Raw genomic sequence first — 17,771 nt, forward strand, 5'->3', positions numbered from 1 at the left:
CCCCCCCCCCCCCTTGCACACATGCTCTCTCTCAAATAAATAAACTTAGGAAAAAAAAGAGAAGTGCCCATAATAAGATCTGCAAAAGAGAAAAGAGGAAGAGCCATAATGGAATTACACAAATTATAGAATTTCCAGTTAAAAAGAGAAAAAAAGTTTAGAGTCCAAAAGCTTTCCTGTCATGCCATCCTCCAAAGAGGAATCTATCCACAGTTTCTTTTGGAAGAAATGCATATGAATATATATTTTTATTTCTCCCTCTTTTTGTTTAAAAGCAGCATACTATACCCACCTTTTCAAGGTGTGCTTTTTTTCACCTTAATACATCCTGGAGATGATTCTCCTTCGGCACACAAATTGTGTCCTTGTTCTCTTTCTTTCTTTTTCTTTCTTTCTTTCTTTCTTTCTTTCTTTCTTTCTTTCTATGTACTATTTTGTTTTCATTGTGCTAAAATATACCAGTATAAACTGACCGTGTTAACCATCTCTAACGGTCCAATGCAGATGCATTAAGTAGCTTCACAATGCTGTGCAAACCATCACCACCGTCCATTTCTAGAACTCCTGATCATTCCAAACGAAACTCTGTGCCCACTAAAAATAACGTCCCCTCTCTCCCTCCCCAGCTCCTGGTGACCTCTATTCTACCTTCCAGCTATATGAGTTTGCCTATTCTAGAAACCTCATATAAGAGGAATCACACAATACTAACTTTTTGTGCCTGGCTTCTTCACTTAGCATAATGTTTTCAAGGCCCATCGATGTTGTAGCAGAACTTCATTGCCTTTCAAGTCTGAGTAATTGCCTCTTGCGTGCTGTATACCACACATTGGCTTATCCATTCATTCTGCCCATGGACACTTGGGCTGCTTCTGCCTTTTGGCTCCTGTGAGCAGTGGCCCTGCTCTCCTACGCAGCTGCCCAGGGTGCCCTTGTGCGATGCCTCCGATCACGTGACAGCCCTGCTCATGAGCATCGACCTGCCTATGTCCAGCAGTCTTTTGCTCCCTCGAGCAGGGCTGCAGTAAATGACTTGTGCGAGCATCATCTTGCCTGTGGGAAGACAGATCCATCCTGGCTGCCGCAGTGAGGGAGGGAGCGGAACAGGACATGACATCCCCTCTCCTTTCCCCTAAACACAACCTCATCCCCCTCCTGCAGGCTGTCAATGCGGCCAAGCACGGGGTAGCTGGGGTGCTGGTGTACACGGACCCCGCAGACATCAACGATGGGCACAGCTCCGCCAGCCAGACCTTTCCGAACTCTTGGCGCCTGCCTCCCTCAGGGGTGGAGCGAGGCTCCTACTATGAGTATTTTGGGGATCCTCTGACTCCCTACCTTCCGGCCAATCCTTCTTCCTTCCGCCTGAACCCTGATACTGTCTCTGGATTTCCTCCCATTCCCACTCAGCCCATTGGCTTTGAGGATGCAAAAATCCTTCTCTGGTAAGCTCTGGCGCCCCCCCGGGGGCCCCTGCCCGCAATCCAGTGGCCGCCAACCTCCAACCCCCACACCCTCCACCTCCTCCTCAGTAACCTCCAGGGAACCTCGGCCCCAGCTGCCTGGCAGGGAGCACTGGGCTGTGACTACAAGTTGGGGCCTGGCTTCCGACCTGATGGAGACTTCCCAGCAGACAGGTGAGGTGGGGCCCCGCTTCCTCAAGGCTCCTCTCCTCTTCCCTTGTTATGCTTCTCTGCCCACGTCAAGGCCTGGCCTTTTCCTTTCTTCTCTCTCCCAACCTTCCCCTGACTCCAAAATATCTGTCTTGTCTTTGGGGAAGCCACAAGGCCCTGTGGGGTTCCACCCGCCCTTCATCTACACCCTCTACTCTCCAGCCACCCTCTCTCTCTTGAACTCATTCCCAAACCAAGGCCTCTGCGCTTGCTTGCTGCTCCCTCTGCCTGAACACCATTCCCCGCGCTCCTGCCACTCCTGGCCTGTCCTCCCCCCATCCGCCACCAGGTGTCCTCTTACAGGTCAACCTGTTACTGTCTTCGCCACACCCCTTCACCGCCTGCAGGTGCTGTCTTCCTCGTGGTTTGTCTCGCTCAGGGGAGGGATGTCCCCCCAAGGGCGGGGCTGTGTCTGTCTCAGGCCCTGCCCAGAGCCTAGTAAGGTGCAGGCCTACACTAAGTATCCAATAAATACTCTCACCTGAGTAAGTCAGTCCGTGAAAAGAACGGACTCTAAAGAGCGGGGCTCTAGCCTTGCTGCCTCTCCAGGTACTTCTGGGCAAGTGACCTCGTGGTGTCCCTTTCTCGCTCTGGGTCCCAGTTTCCCCTGTATTGGGTTGTGAGGGGGAGTGGGCAGGGCCAAGACTCTGCTCGCCCCCTTGGCTCCCCAAGCCAGGTGAACGTGAGCGTCCACAACCGCCTGGAGCTGCGGAACTCCTCCAACGTCCTGGGGATCATCCGCGGGGCGGTGGAGCCCGGTGAGCGCCCCGTCGGAGCTCCCTGACCACGCCCCCTGCGCTCCGCCCGGCTGGCCCCGCCCACCCTCCTTCTTCCCTGGTTTCTGAGCCTCTGCTCGTCTCTCTAGACCGCTACGTGCTGTACGGAAACCACCGGGACAGCTGGGTACACGGGGCCGTGGACCCCAGCAGTGGCACTGCCGTCCTCCTGGAGCTCTCCCGAGTCCTGGGGACCCTGCTAAAGAAGGGTGAGGCAACCCCCGTCCCCGGTCTAGGGACTCTCCCAGCAGGAGGTCACCCGCAGCTCACTCCTCCCCCAGTTTCCCCCACCCAGCCCTCTCCCACCTCCTCTCTCTCACTCTCCAGTGCCCACTTGTGCCAAGCCTGAGGGCCCTGGGGGACGACCTGCACGGACACCAGCCCTGGCCTTGCTCCGGTCGCCCAGTGGGACATGGGGAGCTCGTGCGGTGGCTTCTGAGAGCCTCCTGTGTCCCTCCAGTGGAGGGAAGCCGGGTGCCACCGTAAGGAAGGCAGTGCCCGGGCTCTGCCTTCAGCCTAGTTGAGGCGGGGATGACAGGCAGTCGTTAACTCAACAAACATGTCCCGTATGCCTACTACGTGCCAAGCCAGTTCTAGGCACAGCAGACCCCACAGTGAACACCTGAGTGGCCGTGTGTAAAGACAACGGTGGTCACAGTTTCTCCTGCTCCAAATGGGGAGGTTATGGGGAGTGAAGGCCCTACATGGAGGGACCCGTCAGAGGCCTTGGCATCCTCAGGGCCAGGAGGGATAGTGGGCTCGGGCCAAGGTGGGGGCAATGGCAAGGAGGTCTGTGGGTGTCACAGGTGCGGGAGAGGACGAGTGGAGGACTCCTGGCTCCCTGATTGCTGGTTTGAGCAACCTATATATGGCCGTGCCATTTATGAAAAACAAATTGGGGTCAGAGGGCAGATCGAGGGGGAAGAACATGAGGTTAGTTCTTTACATGTTGATTTTTTTTTTTTTTTTTTAGCTTTTGTGTGTGTGTGGTAAAATATACGTGCCATACAATTTGCGCTTCTAACCAGTTTTAAGTGTACAACTATGGCATTAAGTATATTCTGTGTTGTACAACCATCACCCCCATCCATCTCTGGAACTTTTTCATCTTCCATTACCTATAACATGCTAAAGTTATCACTCCATAATTTGAATGGATACCAAGTTAATCTCATAGGAAACTCTACTGCTAGAAAGCGCTGTCTTTCCTCTTTACGTTACTGATGTCACAGATCACATCGTTATACATGCGTGCCCGTTCACACATGGATTTTGAGGGGCCTAGGAGACATTCCCCCCGGGGAGAGGGCAAGCAGGCAGTTGAAAGTGCTGATCTCCAGGTCAGAATAGAGACTCCAGAGATAAACTGGGGAGTTGGTGGCATAAATGGCATGCGAAATCACAGGCATGGTAGAGATCAACTGATAAGTGGAGGGGGGCTGAGCTTGTGGTTTTATCCCCGTTACAAGGGCAGGAATTTCTGTCTCTGTCGTTGCTGTTCAAGTTTTTTATTTTGAAATAATTTCTGGGGCGCCTGGGTGGCTCAGTCGGTTGAACATCCGACTTCGGGTCAGGTCATGATCTCTTGGTCCGTGAGTTTGAGCCCCGTGTCGGGCTCTGTGCTGATGGCTCAGATGCTGGGACCTGCTTCGGATTCTGGGTCTCCTTCTCTCTCTGCCCCTCCCCTGCTCATGCTCTGTCTCTCTCTGTCTCCAAAATAAATAAAAACATTACAAAATTTAAAAAAATAATAATTTCAAGCTTACGCAAAGACTTGCCAACATAGTACAAAGAAGCCTTAGACACCCTTCATTCAGATACTCCTGATATCAGGATTTTTACCTTGTTTTCTCTTTCTCTTTTTGTTTTCTGGAGTGTTTGAAAGTTGCAGAAATGCTGGACTTTTACCCATAAACTGTGTATTTCCTAAAAACAAGAGCGTTTCCCTTCATAACCACCATACAGTGACCAGAATCAGGAAATTAACAATGGTCCCAGTTGTTCTCATAATGACCTTTAAAGCAAAAGAAATTTCTGGTTCAAGGGCCAATCCAGGATCACACATTGCATGTGTGGTAGTGGTATGTGTCATCTGTGGAGGGTTAGGGGGTGTCTGGAGGAGGTAAGGGGCGAACGAGGGCTGCTAAGGCTTCTGGAAGGCGGCTGGAGACTGCGGCAAGAGCCGTGTGGCATCGAGATTGGAGATGGAAACGCGGTCGCCAGAGGCAGTGAGAGGGAGTGTGGGCAGCTAGTGAAGCCCCTGGACTCTGGAGCCGGGCTGTGGATTTGAACCCTGGCTCTGCTTCCTACCAGCTGTGTAACCCTGAGCAAGTCATTTAACTTCTCTGTGGCTCGGTTTCAATTGCGAAAAGGAGACTGTAACAGTCCCTCCCTCAAGGCATTGAGGACTGGCTTAATATGAATAATGCCCTAAGGAGAACATCAGTGTCGTATTACCGAGTGGAGAAGGTTCCGGAAGAGTTTGGCATAGGATGCTTGAAGGAGACAGTTGGGGGGGCCAAGGGTCAGGATGGCTACCCAAAGCATGCCTGTAAGGAAGGGGGAGGGAGGGCATCCTGGCAGAAGGGACCACCTGAGATTGGTATTGGGGGCAATTTTGTGGTGGGGTCATAGCACAGGCCGGGGGCTGGAAAAAGGAGGCCAGAGGGAGCCTGGGCCAGAAGGCTGGGCTGGAGAGTAGCTGGGACCTACCTCCTGTCTCCGGCATCCCCGCCCCGTCCATCCCTTCCTCCTCTCCACGTTCTCAGTATTTCCAAGCGACCCCAAGATCCGGGGACCCTGTCCTCCAGCCCTTTATCCCCCTCCCCAGGAACCTGGCGGCCCCGCAGATCAATAGTGTTTGCGAGCTGGGGGGCAGAGGAGTTTGGCCTCATTGGCTCCACAGAATTCACCGAGGTGAGTGAGCCCTGCAAGGCTGGCGGTCAAGGGGATTCCCGAGGCAGGGCACCGCTGAGCTGACGTCGGTCCTCCCACCCTCAGGAATTCTTCAGCAAGCTGCAAGAGCGCACCGTGGCCTACATCAACGTGGACATCTCCGTGTTTGGTACGGGGGGCAGCTGGGCTGGCTGGGGGAGGCGGGTAATGAGGGCCTGGGGCCTGAATAGAGGCTTTTCTGATCTTCCCGCAGCCAATGCCACGTTGAGGGCTCAGGGAACACCCCCGGTCCAGAGCGTCATCTTCTCCGCGGCCAAACAGGTGAAAGGGGGTGGGGCCGGGAGGAGGGCTGTCCCAGGCGGGGTGGGCGGGGCTGGAGCTGGTACTTATTAGAGGGTCCTGGTGTTGGGGACTGAGGCTGGGGGCAGGCTTTGTAGGAGCCGCAGGGCTATGCATAGGAAGGAGACTCCAGTGGGCAGAGCGGAGGACGACGGCCTCTTGGGCCTTGGGGGAGGCCAGCCCCAGACTGGATTCCTCTCCGGGTCAGATCCCCGCACCGGGCCTCGACGGCCTCAGCATCTACGACAACTGGATCCGGTATTTCAACCGTAGCAGCACAGAATACGGCCTGGTTCCCAGGTGAGCCCAGGGCCAGGACAGGGGCCCGGGAAGGGCGGGCTGGCCCAGCGGCCTCCAACCCGACCATCTTTCTTCCCACAGCCTGGGCTCTCTGGGTGCTGGCAGCGACTACGCCCCCTTCATTCACTTCCTGGGCATCTCCTCCATGGACATCGCCTACACCTATGACCGGGTGAGCAGGCACTCCTGTCTCCCAGCTCCGTACCTAGCTCCACCATCCCCTTCCTCTTTCAGAGCTGCTCTAGTGCAGACTGAATCCGGCTCCACCACTCAGTAGCTGTGCTACCTCAGCCCAGTGTCTTAACCTCTCTGAACATGTTTATGCTCACCTGTCAATTTATCAAATTTAAGATACTACTGATTTTAAGATATAATATGGTAATGTGCACTATTCAGGGGGGAAAAAAAGCAACACTGCCAGTTAGTTGTAGGGTGACATTGACTTAAGAAGCATCCTGGGGCAGGGCACCTGGGTGGCTCAGTAGGTTCAGCATCTGACCTCTGCTCAGGTCATGATTTCATGGTTCGTGAGTGCAAGCCCCACATTAGGCTCCCTGACAGCTCAGAGCCCGCTTCGAATCCTCTGTTCCTGACTTGTGCTCTCTCTCAAAAAAAAAAAAAAAAAAAAAAAAAAAAAGCATCCTGGGCTCCTGGCTGGCTCAGTGGAGCATGCAACTCTTGACCTCAGGGTTGTGAGTTTGAGCCCCACATTGGGTGTAGACATTACTTTAAAAAATCAATTTAAAAAACATTTGTTTAAATGTTCATTTATTGTTAAGAGAGAGTGCGAGCAGGGGAGGGGCAGAGAGAGAGGGAGACACAGAATCTGACGCAGGCTCCGGACCCCGAGATGTCAGCACAGATTCAGCTTGAACTCACGAACTGCGAGATCATGGCCTGAGCCAAAGTTGGACGCTTAACTGACTGAGCCACCCAGGCGCCCCAAGAAACAAATCTTACCACCAAAGAGGCATCCTGATTCCAGAGATCTTAAAATATGACAAAAATGTTTACCCCAGAATAGATTAAGTAACAGTATAAAACAGGGGTGATTCATAGCACTGGTGTGAGGGTAAAATGCGATAAGGGATATGGAGCGCCCAGCTTGTGTCTCCCTGCTTGATGTTCCAAGAAGCCACTTCTCTCATCCATGGCTATACTGCTGCAGGGCAGTAGAGCTGGGATTTGAATCCTCTTGTCCGATTCCCAAGCCCTCTTCTTCACGTGAAATAGGAAACTGGCACCTGACCCGGTTCTGCTACTCTTAGCTGTTTGGAGTCAGGCAGGTGACTTTACTTCTGGAGCCTCAGTTTCCTCCTCTGTGAAGTGGGAATTCTAGAACCTACCTCATACCCGTGGCGATGATTCGAGATAATGTCCCTGTGTTGTAGCTCGCTGTTGATTCGCCTTCTCCCGCTTCTCCTCTCAAGCCTGTCACTTGGCCTTGTTCCCCTAGAGCAAGACCTCGGCCAGGATCTACCCCACCTACCACACGGCCTTTGACACCTTTGGTTACGTGGACAAATTTGTGGACCCTGGTGAGGAAGGGGGCAGGGGGAATCCTGAGGCTGGAGGGCGGTGGGCTGAAGACTGAGCCCTGGCCTGATGGCATTCCTTGCAGGCTTCAGCAGCCATCAGGCTGTGGCCCGGACAGCAGGGAGCGTGCTGCTTAGGCTCAGTGACAGCCTCTTTCTGCCTCTTAACGTCAGTGACTACGGAGAGACCCTCCGAAATTTTCTGCAGGCTGCCCAGCGCGACCTCGGGGTCCTGTTGGAGCAGCACAGCATCAGCCTGGGTATGGAGCCCCCTTAACATGGAGGTGTGGGGAGCCCTGCACCTCCGGGGCTAAGATGCTGGCTGTTGCCCACAGGGCCTCTGGTGACTGCAGTGGCGAAGTTTGAGGGGGCAGCCGCGGCCTTGGGCCAACACGTATCAGCACTGCAGAAGGACACCCCTGAGTGAGAAAGGGCAGCAAGCAGGTGTCTGGGAGGGTGGCCTCCGGGGCAGGATGCAGGCTGGCAGCTGGGCTGTTGGTTCCAGGGTGACAAGGTCCTGCCACTTCCAGCCCCCTGCAGGTCCGGATGCTCAACGACCAGCTGATGCTGCTGGAACGGACCTTCCTAAACCCGAGAGCCTTCCCAGAGGAACGATACTACAGGTGAGCCTGCTCAGGGCTCTTGGCAAGTGCTGTGCGGTGGGGGCCGGGCAAGGGGCACCCATCTGAGGGCGGAGAGATGTCAGAGTTCTGCTGGCCTTTAGAGCACAGCACAGCCCCTTGAAACAGGTGGGGAATCAGCCTCAAAGGAGGGGAGGCAAATCAATCAAGGTCACCTTGGGGCTATAACGTACATCTCTCACCCCCACTGCGACGAGGGCCGCAGGTTTCTGAGGCGGCGGGGAGGCGCTTTGGTGCCTAGCTGTACAGAGAGGGGCCCCTCCAGGCTGAAGCTCCCTCTTCTCCTGGTCCCTGAGTGACTTTGCGTCTCCCCCATATCTGCTTGCAGCCATGTGCTCTGGGCACCCCGCACGGGCTCCGTAGCCACATTCCCAGGCCTGGCCAATGCCTGCTCCAGGGCCATGAACACGAGCCTAGGATCTGCAGCCTGGGCGGAAGTGCAGAGGCAGCTCAGCATCTTGGTGGTGGCCCTGGAGGGCGCGGCAGCCACCCTGCGGCCTGTGGCTGACCTCTGACCCCAGCCCTCTTTCTCCAGCTCCCACCATCCTTTATCCTAACCTTCTCCCACCCGAGTTCTTTTTGGGTGTGCCCCAGTCGTCCTTGATGCCAACCTAAGGCACCATCACTGGACCCTCCAGAGCTTGAGACAACAGCTCAGGGTCCTGCCAGTTGACACCTGAAGGGAGTGACAAGCCTTCCTCATCCTGGATCTTGGTCGGCAGAGGGTGAAGATCCGGAGACGGGGATGGTGGGGAGTGTCAAAACCACCAGCTGCTCTTGGTGGTACGTGGGCAAGGGAGGGATGCATAATGCCAACCAGCGACCACGAGACCCACCCCTCAGGGACCAGCAGGGAAACTGAGGCCCAAGATGGCTAGGGCCTTGCCCAGGCTCGGTTCCTCTCTCCCTACATACCTATCGTGTCTCAATAACCCCCTGCCCTCCCCCACATAAATCAATTATAGTTATTATCCCTACAAAACAAATTCCTTTTATTGTGTAGGAATGATGAGAAAAGAAACCAGTGCTTGGATCCATTCTTGGGCTCTGGGAGAGCGCACAGCTCCTCACGCAGGGGACTTCCGTCTAGCCACACCCTCATCTTCCTCCTCCGCCATGACCACCTCCTCCAGGGTGCGCCCTCCCAGTTTGCTCGCCACCAGCACACTGCAGGTCCCCGCAGGTGGCAGCCCTTTCTCCGTGTAGCGACCCCTGAGAAACACAACTCTCTCCTGTCCGTCCAAGGGCAGTCCGTGGGCCTGGCACAGATCCCGTGCCTCTTCCGGCCCATCCAGGGCCAGCAGGTGGACCATGAAGCCCAGGGGCAAGGTCTGGCCTTTGGGGGTGCTCAGGGCACGAGCGAGGCGGGCCAGGGCTTCCCGGCGGGCACGGCCTATGTGGCACTGCACTGCGCAGCTTTGCAGATAGGGCAGGATCCGGAGCAGGCGGAATAGGCGGGCGGTGTTGCCTTCTCGAAAGGCTGAGTCCACAGCCAGGGCCCTGCGCAGGGCGGGGCAGGAACGCAGGGCGGCAGGTAGCTGCAGAACCTCATGAAGGGCCTCCACGGAGCCTGTGAGGGCGGAAGCCGGGGGACAGCTCAGTGTGTTTCTCTGATCAGGTCCACGTTCCGCGGCCTCAGGTTAGGCCTCTCCCCCACCCTAGCCTCCCACCTGCTAAGGTCCTCAGCCACGCCCACCCCCTCTGGCCTACCACCAAGCCCTTCTCCGACCTTGGGCCGCCCACCTTCCGCTCTGGCCACGCCCCTCCCCTGGGCCAAGCTTACTTTCCCTCCCCCTGTCTCCATCAGCCCGTTCCTGAGCCTTATTGGAATGAGGTGCAGAGACAGCCCCTTCAAACAGTCTGGGTCCTCTTAGCAGAGTGAAGCATTGTTTTCGGATGAGGGAGACAGGCCCAGATGATTTCACGACTTGGCCTGAGGCTGTCCTTGAGTTCGTACGTAGAATTTGACACACACACACACACAAATCTGTTTTCTGGCTTCAAACTCAGCTCTTTCTCCACTGCCCTAGCTGCGAAACAGACGAGGAAGCTGGTTCTGCCACACCTTCCCTGTCTACCTGGTGAGGCCTTTTCTTCAAAGAGCTTCTGCCCCTGCTTCCCTTCCAGGAGAATCACAGACAATGGAACCTCGGGCCTCTTTTGTGAACTAAGGCTTCTGACCCATTAGTGGGTTGTGAAATCAAGAGCATTTTATTACAATTAAATAGGATAGTATTAGAACGCACCATCCACCCACAGGGAGGATCTAATGTCTTGAAACTTCTGTGTCAGAAGTCTCATGGGCATATAATCATGGCTGCTTTGCAACACTGAACTGCAGGTTTAAAAAAGTTTGAAAATCACTTAGGTGAATTTTCCCGTTCCAACCTTGTCCTCTCCACTTTTATTACAAAAACACCCGAGACCCAAATATGGGAATGGACAGTCCGGAAGGCCCACGTCGGGGCTCGGCGGATCTTGCGCATTGACTCGACAGACATCTAGAAGGCAGGGATGGGGAGGGAGCTAATGGTGAGGTTGTAGAGCTTCCCGTTCCTTCCCTGGCCTCCACCGTCCGTCTACAGGGAGGCACCCTTCCCACGCCCCGCCCCCGCCCCTGCCCTTCCGCCGGGACCCGTACTCACCCAGGTTGTAGAGCAGAAAGAGGCCCTGGAAGACGGCCTCGCGGGGATGCGGCCCCGCGCCCTGAGCGTAGCAGCGCCGCAGAGAACCGAAGCCCTCCTGCACCTGGGCCTGCAGCAGCACCGGGTCCGCTGGCCCGCGCACGGCGTCGGGCCCCAGCCGCGCCACCACGGCCAGCAGCACTGCCAGCGCCGCCTCCAGCACGCCCGCCGCCTCGGCGTCGCCCGCGTCCTGCAGGGCCAGGTCCAGCCGCACGGCGCGCAGCCGGTCCGCCACGAAGCTGGCCACCTCGGCGCTGGATGCGTCGGCGCGCTCGGCCACCTCGCCGGCCAGGTAGCGCACGGTGGCCAGCAGCACGGACGGCGGACGCAGCTGGCTCGGCGGGGGCCGGGCCTTGCCGGCGGCCGGCCGCCTGTACTCCTTCACCGCGCGCTGCGGGTCCGCGCGGGGCCGGTCGCCGCGGCACCCCGGCGCCACCTCGAAGCGGTGCAGGCGGCGCTCCTTCTCGCGCTGAGCGCGCTCGGCGGCCGGGCACATGTCCGGGCACGTGCCCACCGGCAGCTTGCAGCCGGACATGGGTGGGCTGAGGGGAAAGGACAGGCTCTCAGCATCCCGGGGACCGCGGCGGCCAATCGCTCCATTCTACGCGAGGGCTGGCGGGGACTCTGGCGGCGGAGCTGGCTGATTGTGGCGGGGCCCCGCCTCCCCGCCCGGGGCCTAGCGTCCCCACCGCCCAACGGCAAGCGCCGTCCTCTCACCGAATCTTGGCCCCTCCCACAAGGCCTCCAGCAGGACTCCCGAGACGCCCCGCGTTGTAGTTCAGCGCCACCATCTCCGGCTCAGGCGTCCCTTAAGCCTCCATGATGCACCGCGCACAGCCCCGCCCACTCCCATGACACACCAGTTTGTAGTCCCTTCCGCAACCAACCGCTTTGCAGGAGGGGCGGGGAAGGAATAGAGCCACGCCTTCCCAGGTTTCTGCCTGCCAAACCCTCGCTCTTCGCCTCTGGGCGCCTCCCAAAATGGCTAACGCTAATTTGGGTTCCCCTTCATCATCCTTTTCACCCAATAACCTGGTTCAGTCGGTCCTGCTATCATTCTCTACTCTTGTTTCCCTGGAGACTATTCTCCCTATTTTCTAGATCAGGGGTCAGCAAACTTTTTCTGCAAAGGGCAGATAGTAAATGCTTTGGGATTTGCGGATTGGAATTAGTCGACTCTGCCACTATTCACCTCAGCTGGTGTAGTGGGAAAGCAGCCACAGACAATATTAAACGAATGAGCCTGATTGTGTTCCACATTTTATTCTTACTTAAATTTCATGTAATTTTCACCTGTCACAGAATACTATTCTTTTGATTTTTTTTTTCAACTATTAAAAAATGTAAAAACCTTTCTAGCTCATGGGCCTTACAGAAAAAGGCACTTAGGCAAAATGTGGCTGCTGGCCATAGTTTGCAGAACCCTGTTCTAGATGGGTAAACAGCTAGTTTAGGACCAGAGATGCTGCTCACACAAGATAGACAGGATCACAAGTAGGAGTCCCTGATTCCAAGGTGGCAGATGTGGTCAAGGAGCTTCAAATTCATTATTTGTCTCATTCTTGGTCCAGTTACATACAGAAATGACCCCTAGAGTTACAAGACCAGGATATAGGGCCAGGCCCCAGGGACACTAAAAGGGAGTGGCTGGCAGTGCTGGAGCTCGTCCTGGGTAGGGGTTCATGTCCTCTCATGGGGGGAGTTGGGACAGATGCAGGTGCAAAATTTCTTCTGCCCGCTTTAGATATTCAGCTGCCTTCTTCTTCACACCCTCCCGGCGGGCAGGTGATGGGTCACCTATGGAGAGAGAATGGTTCAGCTGGGACACCTGGGTTCAGAACCCCTGGTCCAGCCCCTTACAGTTCACAGAGCATCAACATGCATCTTCCCCCCTCCCCACCCGCCCCGCTGCTCCCCCCGCTCCCTGGGAATCAGATCTATTCTCCCCATTTTACAAATAAGAAAATTGAGGCCACAAGAGGTAAAGAAACTGCCCAAGGTTATATACCTGGTCAGGGACAACACTTCTCCCCCTGGACTTGCTTGTTTTGCACCTTCCCTTCCCTTCGCTGCACTATCTGAGACTCTGGGCCTGCCCTTCCACCTTCCAGGCCTACTCACCGGGAACCCCCTGTAGCAGGATGTGTACACCGTCCCGATAGCCCTGCAGGGCTGCAGGGTAGGCACCTGCCTTCTCATCCCGCAGAGCCTGGGTGATGAGCTCTGTGGCTTGGCTCAGATATGCAGGGACGGGCCGTTCTTCCTCCTCCTCTTCCTCCTCCTGCCCTCCAGGCTCCCAGGGTTCCTGGTCCAGCCTTTCAGACTCCGCCTCCATTGCTGCCAGCTCACCCAGGTGGGTTGGACGGGGGCCCGCACCTTCTACAATCAGATATGGAGGACTCAGGCCAGACTGGCCCTCCTTTTCCCAGGGCCTGCTGCCCATCCCCAGAACTCTCTTGCCCATCAAGGTACCAACCTGTTCCACGTGGAGGGAAGCAGTGCCTGAGCAACTCAAGAGCCGTTTGTGCATAGCAAACTAGCCATGACCTATTTAATTGATGCAGTCCTTTGCTTTTGTAAAAACAAAAACAATGACCTTCCTAATTCTTTCCTTGGGTACGCACTAACGTTAGTTTGTGAGGTTTGGGTCACTGGGCCTACTCCTCTCCTGACTATAGTTGATCTACAAACGTAAGAATTCTCTCCACAAAGTTTAACGGAAGGATGCTAGAGCAACCATACCAGGCCAAGGATAGAAAGGCTCCAAACCTTGGAATGTTAGAATAACGGATTCAGAGAATCTCAGGTCTTACAACTTCAGTTGAGAACCCCCTCCATGGGGGGCCTTCCCCCTTCCATGGGGGCGGGGGGTCTTGTGGGAGGCCTCCACCTGCCAGCAGCAGCTGCAGGGCCTCCCGTGCTGCTCTCTGAACCCAAGCCTCACCCCTCCCCGATCGACAGGCCTCTCCTGCCTTCAAGATCTGCAGCGTGACCCCGAGCCAGCCGGGAAACCCCCACCTTGGGCTTCCAATGGAAGGAACTCAAACCCTCCGAAGACAGGGTGACCCCTGCCTGTTCCAAAGCTTTCTCAGGGAGGAGGAGATCCCACGGTGGGAGGTGGCTCATTTCCTTCCTCTGTGGTTGCCCACTGTCCAGGGGCCTCCAGCTTATGCGCCCTGGCACAGGGCAGGGGGGAGTATGGGGGGTGGGGACCTGCTTCCGATTCTCACTAAGGCTGCGGGCTGCCCGAAGGGGGGCTCCTTTCTAGGATTCACACAGGCACGACATGAGCTAGTTAGTGGCTCTGCCTACTCTCCTTGCCCCCACATCAGCCCCCCTCTGCTTGTCCCAGCTTGTTACCTTCCCTGGAGAAGGGGTCGAAGAGGGCAAGCTCAGCCTCTGTGAGGGGGCCTCGGGCAGGGGAACCGGATGCCTCCTCGGTGCTCCCACAGTTAAAGAGGAGATCCAGGGCCTCCTGGGCAGGGCTGGATGGTGGGGGATCCGCTGAGGAATAGATCATTGGTGACATTTCATGCCCGTCCTTATCATTCCCCAGCTTTCAAAATGGAATTGCCTCTCATTAAATCCTTGTGGCACCCAAGGGCACAGATAAGCCCACGTTTAGGGTTGTGCCCCTTTTACAGATTAAGAAACTATAGCCTAGAGAAGGAAAATGGCCTGGTTAGAGCTCCTCAGCAGGTTAATGGTAGAGGGGCTGGAACACACCCCAGAATTTTTACTGGGGAAAATCTTTACTGGGGAGGAAGTGTGTGCCCGCCACCACCCCCAGACCCTCCAGCCCTGCCGCCCTCCCCACCCCCCCATGTACCTGGCACCTCCAGTTCCTCAAGGCCTCTCCTCTCTGCAGGGAGCGGCTGGGGCAACCAGGGTTCCTCAGGGGGCGGTGTGGGGATCAGAGGGGGTGGCAGGATGTGTAGGTCCCTGGACATGTCAGAGGGCCGGGTTACCTCCCCACCCTGCGGGAGAGAGAGACAGGGATGGGGAAATCTCCAGCGCGGCCTCGAGGGCAGGTAGGTTTCCCAGGTACCCGGGAAGAGGGACAGCAGGTACACGCACCCGGAAGAACTCCTTGAGCTGGGGGCTGTTGTTGAGTGCAGGGATGTGCACGGTGAAGCGAAGCAGGTCCTCGGCCCCCTTCCGCCGCTCCTCAATCACTGAGGCCTCGAACCGGCCTGCGGCCGCCCCAAGACAAGGGGTGGGGAGAGAGGCAGTGATCCACAGGGGTCACTTTCCTGGTTCAGCCGGAGAGGATCCCAGCAGCCTGCTGCCGTCCTCCCCATCATCTTCCCTGGCTCCTCCCGGGGAGGTGGGGTGAGGGTGCTTGCAAGCAGGGACCGAGCTCCCTAGTCATCCATTTGCCAGATGTTTATCGAGCACCTACTAATGCGCTAGATTGGTGTTGAGAAGGCGAAAGAGAGAAAAGCAAGGCCTCTCCTCTCGTGGATATCACATCCTAGACAGGCAGGGCAGCCAGCCAGCAGGAAACAAAATAGTTTCAGACGGTTTTGATGTAACGGAGAGGAAAGTAAGGCTCAGAGAGAGAAGTGACTCGGCCAAGGTCACACAGCAGGTAGCTCTGTGTTTACGGTTGCCCTGCTCTGTTCTAGATGTCCTGCAGAGTCACCTAGCTCTGACCTCGTCATCATGCTGCCAGGGGAGCAGCTGGCTGTGCTGCCCACAGCCTGGCATGACCTGCCAGCAGCAAGCCTTCTTCTTGCTGTGAAAGGGTAGCTCACGCAAGTCTACAGACGCAAGTAACGGATCAGTCCCGGCCACCCAGAAATACATCATGAGTGGCATACGTAATTTGTCATTTTCTAGTCACCATGTTTAAAAAAAAAAAAAAGTAAAAAGAAACAGGTTAACTCGGTGTTAATAATATATTCCATTTGGGGCGCCCGGGTGGGCTCAGTTGGTTAAGCGTCCGACTCTTGGTTTCCGCTCAGGTCACGATATCAAGGTTCGTGGGTTCGAGCCCTGTATCAGCCATCAGCGTGGCGCCTGCTTGGGATTCTCTCTCTCCTTCTCTTGCCTCTCCTGTACACACACACACACACACACACTCTCTCTCTCTCTCTCAAAATAAATAAGAGATTCTCTCTGCAAAATACATAAATAAATACATAAATATAAATATATAAATAAATATCTTTATATTGAGTTAAGTGAAATGCTTTATATATATGTTTCATTTCACCCAAGCAACCAAAATAATCTCCTTTGGACACGGGATCCATAGATAAGCTATCAGGATAATTTACATTCTATTGCAGTGTGCATTCAACCCACAGGCACACCTCAGCTCAGACTCACCACATCTGGCTCACAGCTGCTGCTTTTGGACAGCGAGGGTCTGGAGGAAACACCGGCTTGTGGGGAGGCATTCTGGTTCTAGCCATTTACGGGCCAAGCCCCTTCATGACCCTGCGTCCCAGCGGCCTTGTCTTGAAAATGGGGCTAACGAAGACGGAATGTTAAAGGGCCTGAGACGCACACTAAAGGCTAGGCTGCTCTGAGCCTCAGTTTCCCCCTGTGTGGAAGGAGGTTGTCTCTAAGGGCCCTTCAGCTCCCCAAAAGTGTCTCTGCTGGCGGTCTGGGTTCCCCTCATCCAGCCCCCGCCAGCAGGGGTCCCCTTTGCCCACCTGTCCCTCCATCTGCGGCCTGAATGCCAGGATGAACACTCACCAAACACTTGGGCACGGGGGAAGGCGGGGAACTCCTCCAGGCGGCGGAAGAGGTTGCGGTGGGTGTAGGCCAGGTCTCCATGCAGCTTGCGGAAGTCGCTGTACCGCTTCCAGACCACCACCTAAGGGGGACACAAGACTTGACCCAGGCCGGCAACGGTGGAAAGAGGCTTCCCCGCCCCCCACCCCCCGCCTGGCCCCAGCGTGGGTGTGCAGATTGGGGCGTAGCACCCCCTCCTCCCAGGGCCGCGGAGTGATCAGTTGTTCCTTTACTGCTCCTGCATCTGGAATCGGGGAATGGTCCCCCTTCCTCCCAGGAGCCTCACCTCTTTGACATCCTCTGGGTCCCTCTTTGAGATGAACTGAGGAAGAAAGGCAAGAACCAGGTGAGTCCAGAGACTGACATCTGACACCCCATCACCCAGTAAAATCCAGGGAGGCCCCAGGTACCTCCCAGCCCCCCCTCAAAAGGGCAGGTGCCTTTGGCTGTTGACCACGGCTATCAAGGTGTCCTGGCTTCGAGGCTTTGTGTGGCTTGGAGCAGTTTTTCTACCATACGCCAGTTTCGTCATCTGCCTGACGCAAGGGTCCCTAAGGACCCGTCCACACCCCTCGGTCCTCGGCCCAACTTTTATCTCAGCTCCTTCGTGAATTACATGCCATCCATCTGCAGCGGCCACACTAACCTTCTCTGCGTCGTTCCAACTGTAGCTTACGTACCACCCAAGGGAGCACTATTTCAGTTCCTTCAAAGGGCCAAGTCCCTGAATTTCACACTGAAACCAAAGAACCTCAAGTTCTCCAAAGAATCAGGTTCCGTCCCAGGAGCCCCTCCTTCCTTAAGTGAGGGAGACGCTGTGGGCAAACACTCCTGAGCACAGAAGAACCATCACTGGGGTTGTGACCTTCTGGAAGGGCAGACTGGGGTCTGAGGTGGAAAGAAGACCCTGTAGTCGCTATGTTACATTTCTTTTTTTTTTTTTTTTTAATTAAAAAAATTTTTTTTTACATTTTTATTTCTTTTTGAGAGACAGAGAGAGACAGAGTGCAAGTGGGGCAGGGGCAGAGAGAGAGGGAGACACAGACTCCGAAGCAGGCTCCGGGCTCCGGGCGGTCAGCACAGAGCCTGACGCGGGGCTCGAACTCACAAATTGTGAGATCGTGACCTGAGCCGAAGTCGGATGCTCAACCAGCTGAGCCACTCAGGAGCCCACCCCCCCCCC

General features: G+C 55.8%; 3 protein-coding genes across 3 annotated transcripts in view; 1 reads left to right on the plus strand and 2 right to left on the minus strand.

Annotated features, from left to right (window-relative positions):
* Positions 1 to 8,879, plus strand: part of NAALADL1 (N-acetylated alpha-linked acidic dipeptidase like 1) — a 10,854-nt gene extending 1,975 nt beyond the window's left edge. The window contains exons 5-18 of the mRNA XM_049643205.1: positions 1,162 to 1,445; positions 1,533 to 1,637; positions 2,346 to 2,431; positions 2,539 to 2,658; positions 5,280 to 5,365; positions 5,450 to 5,513; positions 5,598 to 5,665; positions 5,892 to 5,983; positions 6,065 to 6,155; positions 7,440 to 7,521; positions 7,605 to 7,778; positions 7,854 to 7,941; positions 8,049 to 8,141; positions 8,488 to 8,879. Coding sequence (XP_049499162.1) covers positions 1,162 to 1,445; positions 1,533 to 1,637; positions 2,346 to 2,431; positions 2,539 to 2,658; positions 5,280 to 5,365; positions 5,450 to 5,513; positions 5,598 to 5,665; positions 5,892 to 5,983; positions 6,065 to 6,155; positions 7,440 to 7,521; positions 7,605 to 7,778; positions 7,854 to 7,941; positions 8,049 to 8,141; positions 8,488 to 8,674 — 1,620 coding nt within the window. The 3' untranslated portion in view covers positions 8,675 to 8,879. The remainder of the gene's footprint in view (positions 1 to 1,161; positions 1,446 to 1,532; positions 1,638 to 2,345; positions 2,432 to 2,538; positions 2,659 to 5,279; positions 5,366 to 5,449; positions 5,514 to 5,597; positions 5,666 to 5,891; positions 5,984 to 6,064; positions 6,156 to 7,439; positions 7,522 to 7,604; positions 7,779 to 7,853; positions 7,942 to 8,048; positions 8,142 to 8,487) is intronic.
* Positions 8,880 to 9,124: 245 nt separating this feature from the next.
* Positions 9,125 to 11,649, minus strand: SAC3D1 (SAC3 domain containing 1). The gene is made up of 3 exons (XM_049643137.1): positions 11,561 to 11,649; positions 10,805 to 11,385; positions 9,125 to 9,729 (listed from the first exon to the last, which is right to left on the minus strand). Exons 1-3 carry the CDS (start codon positions 11,632 to 11,634, stop codon positions 9,227 to 9,229), a joined length of 1,158 nt encoding a protein of 385 aa, XP_049499094.1. The 5' UTR covers positions 11,635 to 11,649; the 3' UTR covers positions 9,125 to 9,226.
* Positions 11,650 to 12,087: 438 nt separating this feature from the next.
* SNX15 (sorting nexin 15) overlaps positions 12,088 to 17,771 on the minus strand; it is a 10,030-nt gene continuing 4,346 nt past the window's right edge. The window contains exons 2-8 of the mRNA XM_049643144.1: positions 16,875 to 16,910; positions 16,550 to 16,670; positions 14,921 to 15,036; positions 14,673 to 14,820; positions 14,204 to 14,347; positions 12,965 to 13,222; positions 12,088 to 12,640 (exon numbers count right to left, since the gene is read on the minus strand). Of these exons, the coding sequence (XP_049499101.1) occupies positions 12,534 to 12,640; positions 12,965 to 13,222; positions 14,204 to 14,347; positions 14,673 to 14,820; positions 14,921 to 15,036; positions 16,550 to 16,670; positions 16,875 to 16,910 (930 nt within the window). The 3' untranslated portion in view covers positions 12,088 to 12,533. The remainder of the gene's footprint in view (positions 12,641 to 12,964; positions 13,223 to 14,203; positions 14,348 to 14,672; positions 14,821 to 14,920; positions 15,037 to 16,549; positions 16,671 to 16,874; positions 16,911 to 17,771) is intronic.

This window comes from Panthera uncia, chromosome D1 (genome assembly GCF_023721935.1).
Source record: "Panthera uncia isolate 11264 chromosome D1, Puncia_PCG_1.0, whole genome shotgun sequence".
Lineage (NCBI taxonomy): Eukaryota > Metazoa > Chordata > Mammalia > Carnivora > Felidae > Panthera > Panthera uncia.

Coding starts and splice junctions, on each gene's coding strand:
- SAC3D1 (XM_049643137.1), bottom strand. CDS start 11,634: ATGGTGGCGCTGAACTACAACGCGGGGCGTCTCGGGAGTCCTGCTGGA. Junction 11,386..11,560: donor GTGGGAGGGGCCAAGATTCG/GTGAGAGGACGG, acceptor CTTTCCCCTCAG/CCCACCCATGTCCGGCTGCA. Junction 9,730..10,804: donor CTTTCTGCTCTACAACCTGG/GTGAGTACGGGT, acceptor CCGCCCTCACAG/GCTCCGTGGAGGCCCTTCAT.